This window comes from Hordeum vulgare, chromosome 3H (genome assembly GCF_904849725.1).
Source record: "Hordeum vulgare subsp. vulgare chromosome 3H, MorexV3_pseudomolecules_assembly, whole genome shotgun sequence".
In the NCBI taxonomy this organism is placed as follows: domain Eukaryota; kingdom Viridiplantae; phylum Streptophyta; class Magnoliopsida; order Poales; family Poaceae; genus Hordeum; species Hordeum vulgare.
Window position 1 is genome coordinate 15685648 of NC_058520.1, and position 22290 is coordinate 15707937.

General features: G+C 41.3%; 1 protein-coding gene across 2 annotated transcripts; it reads right to left on the reverse strand.

Annotated features, from left to right (window-relative positions):
- Positions 1-17112: 17112 nt before the first annotated feature.
- On the reverse strand, positions 17113-21931 carry LOC123442586 (GDSL esterase/lipase At1g28600-like). 2 transcript variants are annotated; one of them, XM_045118672.1, is made up of 5 exons: positions 21579-21931; positions 21243-21467; positions 18054-18202; positions 17658-17925; positions 17113-17515 (listed from the first exon to the last, which is right to left on the reverse strand). In XM_045118672.1, exons 1-5 carry the CDS (start codon positions 21820-21822, stop codon positions 17235-17237), a joined length of 1167 nt encoding a protein of 388 aa, XP_044974607.1. In that variant the 5' UTR covers positions 21823-21931; the 3' UTR covers positions 17113-17234. The 2 variants fall into 2 exon arrangements, with proteins under 2 accessions (XP_044974607.1, XP_044974606.1); XM_045118671.1 differs by having other exon boundaries at positions 17649-17925; positions 21579-21927.
- Between the last annotated feature and the right edge of the window lie 359 nt (positions 21932-22290).

The window sequence follows — 22290 nt, forward strand, 5'->3', positions numbered from 1 at the left end:
GTCGGGGAGGAGGTGGGCGAGTGAGCACCAGTAATTGTACTCGAGACCCAGCCAACAGAGTACAGTTTTTTTTATAACACACAAACTTTATAGATCATGGCATAATGTCCATACATATAGTTTCCCGGATGCTTTTCGGGGATACACCACGCCAAACACGACATTTTAGCTAATTACATGATCTAGCTAATAAATGTGCAGCAACATTTTGTTCCCTACGCACATGAAATATAGAACAACTCATGAAGGAACCTCTAAGTTGCTTGATATCCTGAATCACCGGACCACACAAAGATCGATCCTGGCTCAGTGAATTGATGCGCTGGATAACCGTCAAACAATCTGAAGCTAGGATAACCTCCTGAAACCCTTCACCAAAAGCAAATAGCAAACCTCTCTGAATTGCAATGGCCTCTGCTAGCTCTGGAAGTATCACATTAGGAACACCAATACCATAACAAGTAATGCAAGAACCAGAATGATCTCGCATCACCACACCTGCTCCCATGCTCCTGTCATGTGAGAAAAGGGCAGCATCAACGTTTATCATCACTCTACCTGTCGGCGGCGGAACCCAAGATGTTGTTGGAGAGGGTTCACGCCTATGGTTAGGTTGAGGAAATGAACAAATGCTCCACAATCATATCAACATAAGCTTTAATTTTCAGAGCAAGACTAGAAGGATGCTGAATAATATTTTCTTCACGGAGTTTGTTTCTAGCATCCCAAATATGCCAACGCGTGACTGCAAGGACTGTCGCAGCAAGATCATCACAACGAGCCAAAAAATAAAAAATCCATCTTTTGCAGCTTTTGAAACCTTGCCGACCAAGATGCAGATTGAAGTAATGTTTGACATCATTCCAAACAGCTTGTGCATAAGGGCAAAAAAGCAATGCATGCTCTACATGCTCATCAACAGAACAGTGGACACAAACCATAGAAGTAGGAATATGTCGCCGTTGTAATTGCATTCCGGTTGGCAAACAATCATGAGCAAACCTCCAAATAGTTATCAACATCTTCCCTGGTGCCTTGATCACCCATAATCTGTTCCATGAAACAGGATCTCCACGAAGATTAGAAGTCATGCCCCGGCCCGAAACACTGCGGGATGCAACCATCTTAGTCATCCTGGCGAGATGATAAGCAGAACGAACCGAATATGTAGCAGAACGAGTGTGTGGCCATGATACAAAATTAGGAACTCCAAATCGGCTGATGGGAACTTGAAGAATTTGATCCGCAATTGTTTCCTCAAAAACTGATCTGACAAGGGGAATGTTCCAAAAACAACCATCAACATCGAATAATGAATTCACCCTCTGGGCAACCAAAAGAGGAGCTAACAACCGCAAAAACTGAGGTTTAACATCAGGTATCCAATGATCCTCTTGGATCTTAATGGTAGCACCGTTACCCACACCCCAGCGGACACCTTTCTTAACTAGTTCCATACCATGAAGAATACTCCGCCAAGTATAGGAAGCAGACCATGGGCATTTAGCATCCCAAAAATCTGAATTTGGAAAATATCGACCCTTAAGAACACGAGCACATAGGGAATTTGGGTCTGTGAGTAGCGGCCAACACTGTTTTCCTAGCATAGCTTGATTAAACAAATTCATATCCCTAAACCCAAGACCACCCATAACTTTCGGACAGGTCAACCAATCCCATGATCGCCAATGCATCTTCCTTTTACCATCAGCAAATCCCCACCACTGATCAGCAATGATTCTCCTCATTTGCTCGCAAGTACCAATAGGAAGATGGAAACATCTCATAACGTAAGTAGGAATCGCCTGAATCACTGATTTTAATAGAATTTCCACACCTTTTCTAGACAAAAGTCGATCAGACATACCGTTGATACGCTTCCACATCCGATCATACAAATATTTGAAAGTCAGAGAAGTTGATCTCCCCACCTCAGTAGGCATGCCAAGATATGATTCTTGTAATAATTCATTGAAAACGCCAAGAATATGTTTCACCTCATCCTTGATCACCTCCTGACAGCCATTACCAAAGAAAATAGATGATTTTTCTAAATTAATCTTTTGTCCAGAACCCTGACAATAAAGAGAAAGTGTATTCTTCAAAGCTTCCACACTCCTCCTATCACTTCTTGCAAAGAAAATGTTGTCATCTGCAAACAGTAAATGGGAAATAGCAGGACCAAGTCGACCATTTTTAATGCCATGTGGCACACCTTGGTCCTCTTGTCGTTTGAGCAAACATGACAGTCCCTCAGTACAAAGAAGAAAGAGGTAGGGGCTGATTGGATCACCTTGACGAATACCCCGAGTTGGTACCACGGGTTCTGTGAGATCTCCATTAATCCGAATAGCATAACGAGTAGAAGTAATACACCTCATCACCGAGCTTATCCAGGAATCAGCGAAACCCAAACGAGAGAGACATCCACGAAGAAAATTCCACTCCACACGGTCATATGCCTTCATCATATCAATCTTGAGAGCAAAATAAGGCTTCTTCACTCTCTGAGATCGTATCGTATGTAAACTTTCAAAAGCAATAAGAGCATTGTCCGTGATAAGACGACCAGGAATAAAAGCACTTTGATTCTCAGAAATCACATCTGGCAGAAAAACTTTAAGTCGGTTTGAGAGTACCTTTGAGGCGAGTTTATAAAGAAAATTACACAAACTGATTGGTCAAAAATTCTTGAGATGATGTGGATTATTAACCTTGGGAATGAGCACAATCACTGAATCACAAAAGCCAATCGGAATAGATCCTCCATTCAAAAAACTTCGGACAGCACCACAAATTTCCTTCTGTAAAAACTCCCAATGTGTTTGGTAAAAAAGAGCTGGGAAACCATCCGGTCCAGGTGCTTTCGTAGGACCCATTTGAAACAAAGCAGATTTTATATCATCATCCTTATAATCTTTACATAGCTCGATATTCATCTCATTAGTGACCTTACGAGGGATAGCATCCAGGACCGAAACAGCCAAAGGACATGGTTCCGAACTGAACAATTGGGCATAAAAACTATGAACCATACCTTTGATTTCGGACATGTTATCACACATTGATCCATCATCACGGGCTAGGCTAGTAATTCTGTTAGTGCGTCTCCTCGCTGAAGCCCGTGCATGAAAGAACGAAGTGTTTGTATCACCTTCCCGAAGCCAATCTATCCTTGAACGTTGACGCGCCATTATCTCTTCCCTCTCAAAAAGTTCACACAAAGATTGTTCGGTCATACGTATCTCATCAGAATTATTCTATGTTGACCCACGCAACACCTTCAGCTTACTTTGTAATTTGAGAATACCTTTGCGAACCGAACCAAAAGAATCATGACTCCATCTCTTAAGTGAAACGGCAAGACGCCGTAGATTATCACATGTGGATTGCAGAGATATATGACTGTCCTGCCCTTGTACCCAAACTTTTTCCATTGTTTCACGATAATCTGGTGCTCTAAGCCAAGCCGCTTCAAATCGAAACTGTTGTTGAACCGGCGTTGCCCTCATTTCCTCAACCAGTGTAGAAAGTTTGACTACAATAGCAAAATGATCAGACGTAGTAGTGATAATATTTTCCACCCTGTGATTATTAAACAAATCCATAAATTCTCCATTTGCTATAGCTCTGTCTAGACTGACTCTCACCAAATCATCTCCAGTCTGCCTATTATGCCATGTGAATTTCGGGCCAGCATAACCAAGATCCACCAAGTTGCATTCATTCAAACAATCACGAAACAAAGACATTTGTTCGGTGACCCCAAGATGTTCATCACTGCAAAGAACCTCGTTAAAATCTCTGCAACAAATCCACGGACCCTTCCATTCTGAGCATAGCCTAGATAACAACTTCCAAAAGTCATGACGCAATTCACGGCGAGGCTCACCATACACAAAAGTTGCCCTCCAGGGAATGCACTCTTCCGAAGATATAACCACATCAATACAATGTGAGTTAAAACCCTTTAGGGAAACAGTATATGGTTGTTGCCAAAACAAAGCTAATCCACCACTAAGACCAACACTGCTTACAGCAAAACTTCCAGAATAACCGAGAGACCACATGAAATTTTGAACCCTGGAATCCTTCATCTTCGTTTCGGAAAGGAAGAGGAAGGAAGGTCGAAAATACCTCACTAACCAGCGAAGCTCACCAACTGTCGAGTTCGACCCAAGTCCTCGACAGTTCCAGCATAAAAGATTCATTGCATCTGGCAGGGCTGCACCGCAGCCTCTGCCTGATCCACCGATCGATTTGTTATTGTAATACGTTGTTTCTTATTTTTCTCAATCCCTGAAATATGGTCATCCTCTGTCGTGTCTAGCTGAAACGCAGATATAGTTCCCTTCTTACTTACCAGAACCATGGGTAGCGGGGAAGTATCAATATTTTGCTGCACCTGCGCCTTCGGCAAATACACCTTACGTTTCTGAGCAGTGATATTAGTCAGCTTCCCAGAACCCGTAACAGTTATCGAGACATCAACCAGATTATTCTTGTCCGAAGATGAAATGATATTTGCACGATTGGCCCTTGCTTTTCTTTGTTTCGGAGTTGAAAAATCCTGGCCCACAGCCTCCTTCCCATGCGCCTTAGACGACACATTATATGTGGTGTAGGAACACTAGCATCTGATCCTGTATTAAACTTATTAGCAAAGGAAGAATGACCCACATTAGAACCTGAATATTTCTTCTTGTCATCTTGAACACATAGTCTGGAACTATGATACGGAAGGAGACCCTCAGTATCACGCTCCCCTGGCGTTGGGCACACAACAGAAGAGTGCCCCACGCAGCCACACGAGTAGCAAAATAATGACAGACGTTCATACCTCACCTGATAAATAGCAGTTACTCTCCTTTTCTGAGAAAATATTGACACACATCGCATCAATGGTTGATTGACATCAATAGAGATCCTTGCACACAGGTAGTCACCCCATGCACGCCCTTTGTTATCGACATCCATCTTCTCCACTTTTCCCAACGTGGAAGCTAGAGCTTTACCACGATCATCATTCATTAGATTAAAAGGGAGATTCAGGATACGAACCCACATCGAGAGAGAATCAAAGCAGACATCACCTGGTTTAAGAGAAGGATCAAAATCCATCAACAAAATACAGTGCTTACTAATAGTCCATGGTGATCCCTCTTTCACACGGTCCTTATCTGCCTTGCCTCTGAATTCAGTCAGAAACCTATTTGCTCCCAACGAGTGAAACTCCAGGCCTTTAGGATTACCCCACGCGGGCCTAAGAGCTGCTTTGATCGTTGAAATATGAAGAATGTTAGGAGCAAGAACCTTTCCAACAATTGCCCATATCGGACAGCCAGGGTAATCTTCATCATCCTCCTCGAGAACAAATGCCGTGGATTCCTGAGTTGTGAGGTTGAGACGATGGAGCATCGCTGCCGCACTGTCTCCCGCACAAGTTGGTGCAGGATCCTTCGCAGCAGTTGCTTTACCCTTGCCAGCACGATCCAAACCGCAGATCAACAAATCTCCTCTTGACGCCGAAGCACCACCAGGAACAGGAACTCCAGAACCCGCCTCCTCCTCCACCATCGTAGGGCCAACCACGCACGACTGCGCGTAGACACCTGAGAGAGAAGAGGACTGGAGTGGCGGAGAAGAAGGAGAGACAGGATCGTGGGGATCGCCGTCGTCAAAGGTAGCCGATGGAAACTAGGGCTGCGCCGCCATCGCCGGCAGAGTCGCAGGAGCCCAGGGAAAACCGTCAGCAGTTAACGGAGTACAGTTACGAAAATGGTTGAGGTCGAAAGATAAATTTTACTCCACTACGACGGATTGATGATTGGTTAGGTGCGCATTCAAGAAGTAAAGCCAACTTTTTACTCCTCTAAGGCAGGATGAAGGGTTGGTTAGGAATGGTCTCAAAAGGTACCGTTTTGACATCGAATAAGAAAGAAAAAAGTATAGTTTCTTCCTCAAATGTGGCTAATGGGGTCAAATATCCCCAAAGTTCAAAACTGGTTTTTTTAAGGGAAAACGATTATAGTCATCCGGCTTTTGTTATGGTCGCGTCAACCGCCTGCTAGATTGTCGGACCCACTTGCGGTTGTCCCATGATAAAGGCCCTGTGTGGATCCCAGTGCTAGAGCTAGTTTGTGCTAGTTGAAGCTGAACTAACCCTCAAAGTATCCAAACACATGTGCTAGTTTGGGTTAGATGGAAACTAACCCACCAAAAAAACTATCCCTCAGAAGAGGTGCTAATTGGAGCTAGTTGTGGTGGACTCGCAAAAAAAATTCTATTCTGACCCACATTGGATCTTCTCCACCTCCCGCATCTTATCCTTTCCATCTCTCCATCCTCCCGCATCCAGCCTCGTCGCTCGGCCGCGCTCGCCACCGCCGGCCACGCTTGCCCCCGTCGGCCGCGCTCGCCACCGCCGGCCACGCCCGCCCCCGCCGGCCGCCTCAGTCCGCCGCCAACACCGCCCCCGTCCTCCTTCAACTCCCCGCACCAGCCCGCCCGCCCGTTCGCTCGCGATAGCCACCGCCGGCCCCGTCCCGTCTGCCACCGCCGACCCTGTCCCGCTTGCCACTCTGCCATGGACGGAGGCAGCACAACAAATCCCGGTTTTATTTCATTTGTGAGTGGAAGAAGGCCACACAAGAGCCGGCCACAACAAATCCTGGTTAAAATAGTCAAATGATTGAAAAAGTTTATTTATTGTCAAACTAACTCTTTCATCCAAACACCACCAAAGGTTAGAGTTAGTTTAAGGTTAGTCTAGAGTTAGAAACTAACTCTAATCTTTAGCCAAGTTAGAGTATCCAAACAAGGCCAAAGAGGCGTTGCATGCATACCTTGGGTGCATGTGTTTGTGTGTGATTTCACTATTGTTTTTGCATGCAACCAGATTTGCTTTTGATTTTGCATGCATAGCATGGTAGCGGAGTTTTTGCTGCCATCTAATACTCACGTCATGTTATTTGCTACACAAGGAGAGAGGTTACACGCTTGGCGACTGCTGTTTTTGGCTTGCGCCGTGAGTGAAGCCGCCCATCTCCACCGTCCGACAACACATGGCGTACTGCTAATGCAGTTGGACATATGACATTGCAACCCTGGACACTGCTACTACAAGTGGAACATGCGACATTGAAAACATTGTAGCCGCGACAGCGGGAAGCACACCGATACCACAAGGCTAATCTCATGTTGTTGCATAGCCGAAAGTACACCGATGTTGTAAGCAAGTTGGCGTTGTTTTTTGGATGTTGTCCGACCACATGATGCTGCATGGTAGGCCAGCTTTGTTGCAAGTAGGACGGACGCCATCTTTGTTGCAAGTAGAACGGATCAGGACGCGGTTAGCCTTGCTGCAAGCCAGACCAACATTAGTTTGGCGTCGTTGTTACAAGAAAAACACGTGACGCTGCAAGGACAACCACCGACATTAAAGGCGGGACACATGATGTTGCAATGTCAGTTAGCCCAACTACGAGCTACATGCAACATAGTTCTAGCATCATTGTTGCAAGTGAAACATGTGATGCTGCAAGGCCGACCGCGGACATTAAAGGAGGGACATGTGATAGTTCAATGTCGGTTAGCCATGCGGCAACATCGTCCTGTCATCGTTGTTACATGTGAGACATGTAATGTTGCAAGGCCGTCTATCGACATTAAAGGCAAGACGCGTGACAGTCCAAAGGTCGGTTAATCGAACTGCAGTCACACAATACATCGATCTAGCATTGTTGCCATAAGAGAAACATGGGGAGCTGCAAGGTTGAACACGGACGTTAAAGGTGGGATGTGTGATAATACAAAGCCAATTATCCATGTTGCGAGCCACACACAATATCAGTCTCATATCATTGTTGCAAGTGATACATGTGCCACTGTCAGACCGACCATCACATTGAAGGAGAGATGTGCGACACTTCAATGTTGGTTAGTTGTGTTCGGAGGCACACACAACATGGGTCGGACATTGTTGATGCAAGCAGAAAATGTGATGTTGCAAGGACGGCTACCGATGTTGAAAGCGGGACACGCAACAGTACAAGATCACCCGCCAACGTTGCAAGCGGGTCATGCAACACTTGAAGGCCGGTCGGACGGACGCTACAAGGACAATCAAAAATGGTATAAGTCGGCCGGGGGATGTTGCAATGGCAACCATGCGAACAACGCAAGGACAACCGAATGTTGCAATCTGGACGCGTGATGCTACAAGGCCAGTTACTATTGTCTTTTCTCTTTGCTGTCACAAGGCTAGATTGCATGCTCCAAAGAAGTGGCGGAGCCAGAAATTTTATGGAGCCCCGGCAAGTTAACCTAAGTTATATTCTAAAAAAAAAATCAAAAAACTGGGTATTCAAATACACAACATATACTATACCACCAAGCTTGGTTATAGCAAATCCCCATTAATAATAAAATGAAAGCATAACCGTAATAATCACATAAAATTTAATTTTGAAGTGAGCTAATATATTAATATCCAAGTAAAGTTGAGACATAACAACAAAAGATACATAGCCAGCCTTGCAAGAATGGAGATGGTCAGATGGAACATACCGACAATGCACTAAACAAAATCACGAGGCAAATGCCTTTTCCGAGAGCTAATTGTAGTAAATGTTCGAATAATATCCTTATGATCAAGTAACTTGAATAACTCCCACTCGGTGTAACATATCATTTGGATTAAATTCAATGTCAATGTTTGGAGGTGGTGGTGCCTCCACTTCTATTTCTGATTGCACACCGTTCCCATTTTTGTGCTTGCTCTATTAACTACGAACCTCCTCATTTTTGAAACTTAATGATAAAGTTTGAAGTTAGTTAGTTAGTTCTGCTACAGATTAATTGACTTGAAAATAAATACATATACATGAGATGAGATGGTGTTTGATATAATTTTAAAATAGATACTTCATTGGTTAATTTGGTTACATAGAATCAAGTATTGTCGCACCCTCTGGTGCAGTTTTCAACCAAGGCCCAAGGAATTAGACACCACGTGCAAATTCACAAACATATCATTGTTGTGAATCTATATGCAGAATTGCAGATGGCACCTAAAGTATAAACTATGAAGCGGGTCCAGGATAGTTTGGCGGAGGGTCTCAAAGAAATACGTTGATTTTGTAGTATCCAACAGCCACAAATATAATTTTGTCTCGTCCCCAACAATAAATCCATAAATTTAAGCCTAAGTCTATCAATGAATCAAGCCCTAGCGGGCTAGACAAGACCAATTATTCAGAGACGAGAGGAAATGGACTGATGAAGGAGGGGTTGAGGGACGAGGTATAGTGCCTGTGCGTCTGGCGTCCGCTGGCCGCCGGCCGTGTTGCTAGCTGTCTCTAGAGCAGCTGCCAGCCCTACCCTGTCGCCAGTCCGTGCGCTGCCGCCTGTGAGAAACGAAAGGACAAGAAGGTGAAGTGATCGATCGGTGGATTGTACTACTCCCTCCGTTCATAAATACTTCCTCCGTCCCAAAACAAGTGTCTTAAACTTAGTACAATTTTATACTAGAGCTAGTATAAAGTTGAGACAGTTATTTTGGGACAGAGGGAGTATAAGTCTTTTTACAGATTGCATTGGTGGACTATATACGGATGTATATAGACATATTTTAAAATATAGATTCATTCGTTTTGCTCCGTATGTGAGTACTTTCCTATTGGCATGTGCTGCATATTTTAGTATCATTGGGCTGTGAACATGTGAGAAACGTAGGCCCAAATTTATTTTGCTCGGGTAATCGAGCTACCGAGCCAGGTTAGGGGAGCTCCTACCTGCCGCACATTGCGGCAGGGGCGCCCCCACTTGGCCAGCCCAGCTCCGTTTCCTTTTTTTCTGTTACTTTTTTGTTTTCTATTTATTTCTTTTTTTGCTTCGTTTTTTTCCTTTTTTCGTTTCTTTTTGCATTTGAAGAAAAAACATTTTTTGAATTTCAAGAACAACTTTAAAAAACTCGTAAACAAATTTGGAAGCGCGAATAATTTTTCAAAGCACGAATATTTTTTGAATCTTGAGAATAAAATTTTGAAAAAGAGAATAATTTTGGAAAACTCGAACAAATTTGAAAGTTTGAATAAATTTTTAAAGCAAACATTTATCTTGAATTTTGATAACAAAATTTTAAAATGAGAACAATTTTGAAAAATGCTGAACAAATATCGAAGCGCGAACAATTTTTTACAGCATGAACATTTTTTGAATCTTGAGAGAAAAATTTCTAAGAGGAGAAATTTTTTGAAAAAACCAGAACAAATTTGAAAGCGCAGAAAAAATTTTAAAGCAGTAACAGTTTTTGAATTCTGAGAAGAAATTTTAGTACCAAGAACAATTTGGAAAAATCCTTAACAAATTTGGAACCATGAACAATTTTTTAAAGCTCAACATTATTTGAATCTTGCAAAAAAAATTGGAAATGGAAATCAATTTTGAAAATTCCCAAAGAAATCTGGAAGCACGAACAATTTTGATTTTTCTAAAACAAAGAACACATTTGAAAGCGTGAACAAAATTTAAAGGATGGACATTTTTTGAATGTTGAAAAGATATTTTAATACCGAGAACAATTTTGAAAAGCCGTAAGCAAATTTGGAAAGCCCAAAATGTTTTACAAACATTTCTAAATCAGGAACAACTTTTGAAAATCCAGAAAATTTGCTGAAAATCAGAAACATTTTTTTAATCTGGAACATTTTTCTAAAAAGCAGAAATATTTTTCAGATTTAAGAACAATTTTTGAAAATCCAGAGAATTTGTCGTATTTATGAATGAAGTTTCAGAAATTATAAAGTTTTAAATTTTGGAACACTTTTTAGAAGCAGGATCATTTTTGGAAACTTAAGAACATTTTTCGTATTTGAAGTACATTTTTTGAAAATCCAGAACATATTTGGAAACAGAAACAGAAAATAAAAAAATCAAAAAATCAAAAAGAAAAAGCAACAAAAAAAAAGTTTGGGAGCATTCTAGAAGTTTCCCAAAGCCGCAAATAACCGGGTGGAAACCTCTCTAAGATTCCCAAAACCAGGATCAGTGGAGCGCAAAATTGGCAGACCCAATCGAATACTTCGCCATCCGGTCATGTGCGTTTCGCCGACTATTAGCCGTAAAGAGCGGCAAATAGGGGATTCCATTCCTACCTACCGCTTGCTGCGGCAAGGGGTTGCTCCCACGCACGGCGGCGCCAGACTGGGCGGACCAGCCTTTTTTGTCTAGAAAAATTGGATAATTTTCATTTTATTGTTTATTTCCTTTTATTCTTACTTATTTATTTTTCCTTTTTAAGCTCGTTTTTCTTCCCGTTTTCTTTATTTTTTTTATCAAAACGAAAAACGTTGAATTTCTCAATCATTTTCTGAAAACATAAATATTTTTTAAATCAGAGAACAAATTTAGAAGCGCGAACAATTTTTTTACAGCCGGACGGAGCATTTTTTGACTCTTGAGAATAAATTATGAAACCGAGAACAATTTTGAAAAACCTCGAACAAACTTGGAAGCGCGAAATTTTTTGAATTTTTTTTAAATGGAGAACAAATTGAAAAGCGTGAACAAATTATTAAAGCATGAACATTTTTGGAATCTTGGGAACGAAATTTTAAGAAAGAGAACAATTTTGAAAACACCGAACAAATTTGGAAACGTGAACAATTTTTTGAAAGCACGAACATTTTTACATCTTGAGAACAAATTTTGAAAACGAGAATAATTTTGAAAAATACTGAACAAATTCATAAACGTGAACAGTATTTTAGAACACGGACATTATTTGAATCTTGAGAATTTTTTTTGAAAAACGAGAACATCTTTCAAGAAACATGTAGAAAAATCTAGAATGTTTTTTAAAAAATCCAGAACATTTTTTGAAAATTCCGAACATTTTTATCAAAAGCAAAAAACATTTTCCGAATTTGAAGAGTTTTGTATGAACATACCAAACATTTGTATGAAAAAGAATAGACATTTTCAGAATTTGAAGAACATTTTTTGAAAAATGACAATTATTTGAATTTAGGACATTATTTTGAAGAGCAAAAACATTTGTGTTTTAAGGACAATTTTTGGAAATCCCGAATATTTTTTGTAAATTCATAACATTTTTCAAAAATCCGGAACATTTTGTTAAAAATAAATAGAAAATTTCGAATTGGCTGAACAATTTATGGAAATTCCGAACATTATTCGAAAATCCAGAACATTTTTTGAAAATATAGATTTTTTTCTAAATCCACAACGTTATTATAAAAAGCGAAAAAATATTTTTCGTATTTGAAGAATATTTGTTGAGAATGCAAAACATTTTTTAATATAGAAACAGAAAAGAAAAACCAAGAGTAAAAAAGAAGATTAGAAAAAAATTGGGTCAGAGAACCTTCTAGAAGTTTCTCGAAACCAGAAAAACTGGCTGGGAACCTCTTGAAGGTTCCCAAATCGTTGGGACTATCTCGTTGGGCGATCTTCTAGAACTGGGCCGGTCCATCTCGTTGGGACTATCGCTGCCCCCGTGCGAAGCTCGACGATTCGCCGCAGCGAGCGACGAATAGGGTTTTCCTAGGATTTAGCCCATTATTATTGCTAGGATCGCTGCCGTCGAATAGGGTTTTTCTAGGTTTAGCTTCTTTTTTTTAGGATCAACAAAGTAGCTAGCTGGTGTGTGAAAGCGATGGCTCATGGTCGAGTGATCATATGACTAACAAAGCTGGCTGGTTGATTGATCGAGTGACTAGCGAATCGACTGATGCCACGTGGGAATCAGCCGGTTGACGTGCGTCCGCCTTTTTTTAAGCCCCTTGCAAAACTGGATAAATCTCTGTTTAAGATGGTTTTCTACATGATTTGAGGTGTATGGTCTTTAACGGTGGTGACTGGGCACGTTGACATGGAACTGCACGTTGATTCGGTAAAATTCTCCAATTCGCCTGTGCCCGACGTCACTCTCTCTGGCAGACCGACGGCGGCCGTCTCGGCCGTCACGGCCACCCACCATCGCTCTTATCGATCGGCTGGACGCCGGCGCTCTCCCTCGAGTTCATGAACGCGGTCGGTCCATCGTCTCAGCCACCGCCACCAGCCCACCACTGTCGTCCGCGATGTTACAGCCCGCCACCCCGCTGACACCGATTAAAAATTATTCACAACATATATATGAAATGTTGCAAAGTAACGAGAGTACCCTCTCTTCAAACCAAATTGATGGATTAACTTTAGCACCTCTAATCACAACCATTGATTGCCTTTAATTTCTGTGCAAGAAGTCCTAGGAAGCAGATGAGCACATCTTGTGTGTGCCTCTACGCGTGTAGTGTCAGTACAGATACAATGATTAATAAGATAATTTTATCTTATGCCTTGCATGTTGTTTAGATATGACAAAAAAAAATTACAATGGATTATTTTTTAGCCTTATCTTCAATAACTAGCCAATCCTAAAAATATGATGAGACGTATTGTACTCAAAAATCATCTCTTAAATATTAGAAAAGACAAGCTTTTTTATGATTTTTGTTTCGTCCACCTTAGTATTTTCCTATGTGGCACTCCTAAGATAGCATTATTGTGCATGCCCTTGTTTCTGCAAATGTATCTACGTGCTCTTTGTAATATAGAAAGTTGCACAATTACATGAAGATCCTAGCCTACATTCGTTGATTTTTATTTCCGAATGTTTAGGTGACGTTCTTTGATGCTGACTACCAGGAAGGGATAGAGTAGCAAGAGTGAGGAAGCATATCGCCCCAATTCGCAAATGAGTGGGGAATAACCCGCTCGCTTCTCGCGCGGATTAGCCAGTTATATGCACCTCCAGTTTAGCTCAACTCATGTCCAATTCGCAAATGAGTGAGCAATAATGCGCTCGCTTCTCTTTTCTTCAGGCCTGCGGTGAACATCTGAGAGATGGAACACCACTATGCCGAGAGTGAAACTTTCATTTCTTTCATGATGCATCACATTCCCAAAATTAGGCTTGGCTTCCTTTGTCTATGACCACGGTCGTTGAAGCTAATGAAGCCACTACATTGATGTTTTTGGTTCTGCAATTGTTACTTGCCTGATTAATAACAGGAGAGTGTTTAGGCGTGTTAGTTAGTTGGTTGGTCTTTCTCACAATTGAGTGGCTGAGAATGGACGGGGCAACATACATATATGCAAGCATATGCGGAATTGTAGGCATGGTTGAAAGTTCGTGCATGGGACTATGTCATTAATTATATCGATTTCATGTCAGAAGTTCATTTAAAGTTATGATCTCACCCTCCATCATAAGTTTCACCAGGGACATATACGTTTCTAACTTCCATGATTCACACTATCTCGTGCATATATATTGCACGGACTCTTCAGTGTATATGCCAACTTCCTTGATATGGATAGAGAAGTGAAAGATTTCCCTATATCTAAAAAGGAACCAATGAGAAGGGGGAGAATGTAAATCTACTTATAACTTTTTTGAGTGTAAGAATGAGAATCGGATGCTGAAAGTGAAATTCAAATTAAGTTATGGTATAAATTAGTACGTCGAGTGTATAAAAGGAACTAATATGTTAGTCCCTACTTAAGGATATATAGGCCATCTAATCACACTACAATATTTGGTCGGATGACGGCCGCTTGTGTGGTGGACCTGAAATAGGAAGTATGTTTCCGCATAATCAAATAATTAATGAGTAATCTATGATGAAAGAGGTTGATATTTTCATTGCTTGGTGGTCTTTATGAAAATATTTTTCTTCGGGGAAGCTTTAGGTCTTCATCAGGTGGTTCAAAAATATAGACGGTTTTAGGAACCTTTTGGAACATTTCTATTCATTTTTAATCAGTTTTAGAAACCTTTTGGTCCTGCTTCACTTTTTCCTAGAAAGGTAGCATTTAAAAAAAGAAACTGAAAAAATATCTGACTTCTTAGAAAATGTTTACGTTTAAAAATATTCAAGAAATTTTAAAAAAATTCTTCAGAATTTTCTAAACAATGCATTTAAAATATCTGTTTGAAAAATACGTTTAATTTGTATTTCAAAAATATTCATGTGAGAGTCACGGTGAACCTGGGGTGCTGGGACCGAGGGCGGGCCATGCCGGAACAATCGACAATGACACTAGCGAGCAGCATCAATGGTGACAGACGCACGCTAGTGGCAACTTATAGTCTGATCGGTCGGCTAGGACACGACAAGCGAAAGTTTGGGCCGGCCGTCTGGTGCCTAATGTCCGTCTATTACCACACTTGTTATGTGGAAGAATAATCTTTATGTATGAAACGTGCACTCCCTCGCAGCAACGGGTCGGCCCATGTATAGTGGTTTTTCTTCTTTCATTTCTTTGTTTTTAGGCAGTTTTACCAAATTGCCTTCATCATTTTTAGTTTTCTTATCCTTTTTGTTTTTACGTATTTATTGCATTTACAATCCATGAACATTTATAAAAACAATTGAATATTTTTTTAGATTTGTGGGAATAGATTAGTGAACACTTTTAAATTGTCATGAACATCTTTTCATATTTGCGAACATTTTCCTTTTTTGGTAATAATTTGAAATTACTGTACTTATATCAATGCCAGCATGAACATCTTTCATAAGCTGAGAATAGATGGGGCAACATACATATAGCAATGGAAGCATATGCGGCATTGTATGCATGTTTGAAGGTTGGTGCATCGGACTATGCCATTAGTTACATTGATTTCATGTCAGAAATTAGTTTGAAGACATTTGTTCACCCTCCATCACAAGTTTCATCAAGTGTGATACACATGTTTCTAGCTTCCATGATTCACTCCATCTCGTGCATATATATTGCATAGACTCTTCAGTGTATATGATCACAGAGAAGTGAAAGATTTGCCGTTGGCAATAAAAGACAAATGGAGTGAGGTGGGCCGTGGCCGAGACTATTTGAGCCTCACCCATAGGGTGTTATAGTGACATGGGCCATCCCACGCAGGGATTGGTAGCAAAACCCAATTCAGTGGGTAATTCACCTCAAAACAAATTGACACCGAGTTATTCCATTGAGTTTTCCAAGCTAATCTTCTCTGAGAGGATCATCAAGGAGTTGATCATGACAAAACCTATTTGAAACTTGTCGTGTCAATCTGCCGCACAAATGTATATGGAGTGTGACTTTGGGCTGGCCCAACGAACTAGAATAGAGGTGGAAAATATTGGTATCACTGGAGATGGCACACTTAAATTATTTCGTCCCGCTTTATATATAAAGCATCAATCAACAATATCTCGATCCAAACTCACGCACACATCCAAGGTGGATATAATGGCGTTCTGCGCAGCAACACCATCTGTATCACTACGAAAGTTGTCGGGTTCTCAATCTTGAACACGCCATCACAAAAAGACGAGGCTGCATACGACGAACCGTGCGCTTCAAAGCGACGTCTTCAGAAAGAAAACTACACCAGTGCGCCCCACCGTCCGATCCGAGCATCAGGAGGGTTTCCCTGGAGGAGTCATGGTCATGGATGACCCAAAGTTTTACTCGGAGGAGAGAAGGCCACCTGACATACGTATCCTATATAGATGAGGTCAAGGCCATCCTGGAAGAATGAGAAGTTCGACACACATGTAGCGACCCATAGACTAGATCAGATTGATCCAAGGCATTTTGCCTACCGGGTGGGCATCGACCTGGGTAAAGGTTGTGCCCTTGTGTCTCGCTACCAAGTAAGTCAGTGCGACTACCATATCACTACGAGGCCCTGATGAAATTACTCGCAGCATATATGAAAGGTCGCAAAGTGATGAGAATACCCTCTCCAAAAACCAAACTGGTGGATTAGCTTTAGCACCTCTAATCACAACCATTGATTACCTTTGGTTTCTGTGCCAAAAGTCCTAGAAAGCACAACACATCTTGCGTGCGTATGTGTATGTGTGCGCGCGTACGTGTGGTGTTATTTGTGCAAACTGTGTCTACGGGCTCTTTGTAATATAGAAAGTTGTACCCTTACATAAAGATCCTAGCCTACCTTCGTTGGTTGTTGACTAGCAACCCGACGTGAAGATATTGATACCCGCCTACCCTAAATATTGTTTGTTCGGCGTGCATGTTATTTTTTGAAAAGGAGGAACAAAGCGTCCGTCCTCTGCATCAATCGATGCATGCAGTCATATTATTATAAAAGAATAATGACTAGGCGTGCCAAAAATGTTTGTCATTAGGCAAGTTTTCATACGGTAATCGCCCACATATATGTTACAAAATTACAAATTGTAGAGAACCTTGTATTCTGCAGACGAGACAAGCTCGGTAAGTTTTGAACATGAATTTGTGGTCGTGGCAATTGGAGGCTGAGTGTATGGTCCTCTTAGCAGACCATCAGCAATCACCCTGTATGACGTTTCTGTGGGATGCAAGCCATCCCAAGATGCATAATTTTGTGGGTTATTACACACCTTGTATTCTCCATGTCCACACTTTGTGGTTATGGACACACCATAAGGCCCTTCTACACCGCAGCAAGCCATCAGAGGATCCTCGATCCCTAAAGAGCAGTTACAGCAAATAAGAGCCGAGACTAGCATATGCATATCTTGCAAATATATATGCATACCATAAAGAGGATGTTTTTCTTGCTAGCTGCTAAGTGATTTCATGCCATAAAGTTCTGGACTCACCAAACTTATAAGGGGAAACAAAGATCTCCATAGCAGCTCCATAGTAATCAGCATAGATGATCGACGCACAAGGATAAAGTTTCCGTAACTTTTCCAGCTCATCCACAAGAAGTTTGTTGTGGTAGCGTGAGAACTCGTTCATCCAACGGATACAGCCTGTCTCTGACTCATAATCCCCCATGTTATCAGTCTGGTACATCGTGAGGTACACCGGCAAGCACCCGATTGGGAGGTTGCCGGGAACTACTAGAGTTTTGGCTCCCAATCCAATCAGATCCTGCAAATTCACTTAGTTACATTGCATTATTATTTAGTTATGCACTATTTCTGTAATTGGGATTTGACATAATAACGACGGTAATATATATAGCATAATTAAGGAGAAAGAAACAACAAATGACTCACTGTGATTGTAGATGAAATTTTGGAAATAACACTCGGAGCGAACGCGCGAATCTTCTCAACAGGCACCGAAGAGGTAAGAGGAATGTTGTAGTCATTTCCCCCAATTTCTCCAACCAAGAAAAGAGATTTGTTCATCATGCCCACACAATCTATTGAATAAACGCGTTACTTTATGAATGTGCAAAGATTACACCTTATTTAATTTAGAAAATATATCAAATATGGTACTAAAACAGTGAAAGGCTCACAACAAATTTACATCCATTTATTTATGACCCCCTTATAGAGGAAATTTGGAAGTACTATATCTCTGACTTCGAATGTCAAAGTTGTCTCCTATGGATAACAGTAACGTTGTTGTGATTAATTATGGTAAAGTAAACCAACTGTAAATTGATTACCTTTTCTGCTGAAATTTCTGCAATCAAGCTTGAACCTCACTACATTAGCTTAATTTGGAGATCAGTATGGATCCTGAAATTATTGGGCTGGGCCCATTATTTATAACGAAAAAATCAATAAATTTTAAAGGCCCACTCATTCATGTTGAATCTTATTTGGCGCCCTCAGTGCCGGTTATAAGCTATTCTGTAAAGCCGCGCACCCACCTGCCCCTCTCAATGAATTTATTTCCTTAGAATCAATGAATTGTATTCAAATTCATGTTACTATCAAATTCTATGACATTTTTTCAATTTTCAAGACTTCTTCAAATTTCATGAACGTTTTCAACTTTTTGAAGCTGTTTTAAAATTTTGGAAACATTATAATCCACTTTTATAATTGGTGAACCTTTTCAGATTTATGAAGTTTTTTACAAATCCATGAATTTTTTTTGAAATCACAAACTTTCTTCAAATTGGAGATTTTTTTTTTCAAATTCACGCACTTCATAAAACTACTGAACTTTTTCGAGATTCGCAGACTATTTTAAACTCATGAAATTGTTTTACTTTGAAAAAACAGGAGTAGTTTTTTTTTCAGTGAACAACACAACACAAAAAAAGAAAACCGAGCAAAAGAAAAAAGCGAATGAATGAATAAAAGGGCAAGCAATCTGGAGCGGGGCAGGCTGGGCTGCAGACCTTGAGGGGATGTGCAAGCGCTACAAACCGTAGTTCGCGGTGACGGCGCTAATTAGAAGTCTCCTCATGCATGGCCTATTGTGGAACCAAATTTAGGATTTGTTTGGAACTGCTGAACTTCATAAAAATCAGTTCCGCTTCACTAAATTCATTTTAAAGTAGTTTTATACAGAAGTTGTAATTATTTTTAAGGGAATGTTTAGCTTTCATCTAGCTCCTGAATGAAAATTTTGGTGGAAAGGGGTACCCACTTACTGGTGGTAGTTGCGGGTAATTTCCTTCCAACTTCAGTTTCTATATTTTTTTTGGAGTACCTCTTAAAAGATTCACAAAAACATGAAGTTGTACCCCATATTCTACTTTTTTTTATGGAACGACATGTCGTGGAGCTATCCGTTTGGCTTTTGTTTTCTGGAGTAGAGCTGAATTTCAAAAAGCGGAGTAGTCCCAAACAGACCCTTAGTTCCATATTGCTAGTGAAGATGGAGTTCCACATTGCTAGCCGAGAGGGAGTTTCACACATATCTAGTTTTTACGAATTGGATGTACATAGAGACAAGTTTCAGTATGTTTGTTCATATTTTAATTTGTATATAGTTTGAACTAAAATATCAAAAACTTTTAATATAAAAAACATTTCATATTAAAATTCATCATGAAATACCCATCAAAACACCGCATTATCAAGAAAATAGAAAACATAGGCCACCGTATTTCATATTTAATCAAACCTGAAGAGCTTTGACTTTTAAAAAATCTAAAATATCTAATATACGTATATTTAAAAAAATACTAATTTATTTCATAAAAACACAACAACACCAATGATGTAGCAACCCGCACTTAATCCTTCTAGTGCATGACCAATGGTGGAAACCAAATTGCTAGTGGAGAGGGAGTTACACATTGCTAGCCGAGAGGGAGTTACACATTGCTAGCCGAGAGGGAGTTTCACATATATTCAAAAATCCTTTTTGGTAATTTTCAATACATACATTTCCTGCTTAAACTGCCGAGCCCACCTCCCAAGGTGATTACTCCCTCCGTTCCTAAATATAAGTCTTTTTACAGGTTCCACTAGTGAATTACATACGGATGTATATATACATAGTTTAAAGTGTAGATTCATTCATCTTGCTCCGTATGTAGACCCCTAGTGAAATATTTTAAAAAAACTTATACTCCCTCCGTTACGGTTTAGAAGGCGAGCATAAAATTTTTTTAGAACCTAGATGGTTATTGATTGGTTGTGAAATGAGTTAAAAAAATAGCATTCACACTACGCATGCATATAAAAATAGTACAACGGAGTACTAATTAGATGCTAGGAGTAAATGCAATACGCCTTAAACCTTGTCTATTATGAAAATGCACGTAAATTTAACCGTGCCTTTTAAACCGTGACGGAGTTAGTATTTAGGAACGGATGGAGTACTTCTTAGGGAGAAAAATGACTAACCGCTGCATGCATGTTTATGCGCCGATACCAAACTTGACATAGGAATTTTCCCCGCGTAATGGTACTCCCTCTGTTTATAAATATAAGAGATGTCCTAACTTTTTATGAATTGGATGTACATAGAGACACGTTTCAGTATGTTTTTCCATATTTTAATTCATATATAGTTTATATTAAAATATTAAGAACATTTTATATTTGTGAACAAATGGCGTAATTGATAGTATGTAGCACCAGCTCACCATTCGTAAAACGAAAAGTAGCCACTACTTTCGGGTGTACCACCCCGAGTTTGCATAAACCTGAAAGACATGCTAAAACCAAACGAAAAAATAAACTGGATAATTTGAGACATCAAACGTTACCAAATGATCGAGCTACTTGATAAAATTTAGCTAACAGTAACGTCCGAAGAGCTCTTACTAAAAAAATAAAATTATTGCTCAAACAGTGCATAAAAGATGCAACATTCAAGTCGCGTTAGAAGAACTTGGTAGTAAATTTAGAGGAGGCGCAAACCTAACGTAAGATACAATCTGTCACCCTGAACTGGGGTGTCCATGTTTGAAGTTTCTAGCGAAATGCATCATCGCCCCTGGATCGAGAAAATAAGCTCACAGAAATGTTGAAGTGGATGAAACATACCGGCTAAATCACTGGGGCAGAGCAGTTGGAGCATGTCGCGGAACCAACTCATCTCCATGTCGAGGTGGACCAAGTCGGCCCTCGCCGCGGCGAACCCGTGCTCCCACAAGGCTTCCGGGCTCAGCGCCGTGGCGGCGCCCACGGCGAAGTTGGCCCCTCCGGCGAAGTCCTCCGAGCTCCGCCCGCTCCAGTACGGCCTCACGAACGGCAGCCCTAGCGCGTCCGCTGCGTCGTCGTGGCGCACCCACACAACACAACACAATCCCAGAATTAGCACGCATGCTCTTCCATTCCTACCAAGCTGTTCGGTGGACTGGTCGCATGCTTGCTCCGTACCGATGAAGTCGACGGCGATGCGGCCGTTGGAGAAGCGGCCGGTGGCGCGGTGGAAGAAGGTCTCGCCGTAGGGCAGCCTGGGCCCGGTGCCGTTGCCGTAGACGTAGCGGTAGTTGCCCGTGTCCGCCAGCGAATCCCCGAAGCTGAACACCCGCGAGTAGCACGCCCGCGCCGGCCGCGCCGCCGCCAGCGCCAGTAGCACCACCGCCAATTTCACCGGCAACATTGTGGCAGAGGGAGCCATGCTGAATCTCTCTTCCTGTCTCTCTCTTTCTCGTGGGACATGTGCTCGAGATGAAAGGATACAAAGAATCCACGGGGAGCGGGAGGGGAAGTGACTGCCACCTACTCCACCAAACGGTGGTGATCACGATCGCGATCGCCAGCGCGGGCGGTCGCTTTCATCCAGCAAGGCAGCAAGTTGCAGGAAAGATGATGCCGCGCATAAGAAGAAACACAAGAGCTTATTCCTGTATTACTTTTTTTTTGTAAGCAGAGCTGAGCAGGAAACAAATAGTGGAGATGGCAAACACGAGTAAAGATTGCACGTGACCGTGAGTATATAATATAGCAGAACGGGAGGAGAGCAACTCCAACGGGACGACCTAAACGGACGACGATTTTGTTTGCTTTTTGTCCATTTGAGTCGGCCAAACGGACATGAACGCCCGCTTCCGCAAATGGGTTGGCCCGTGCCCCCAACGCTGACCGG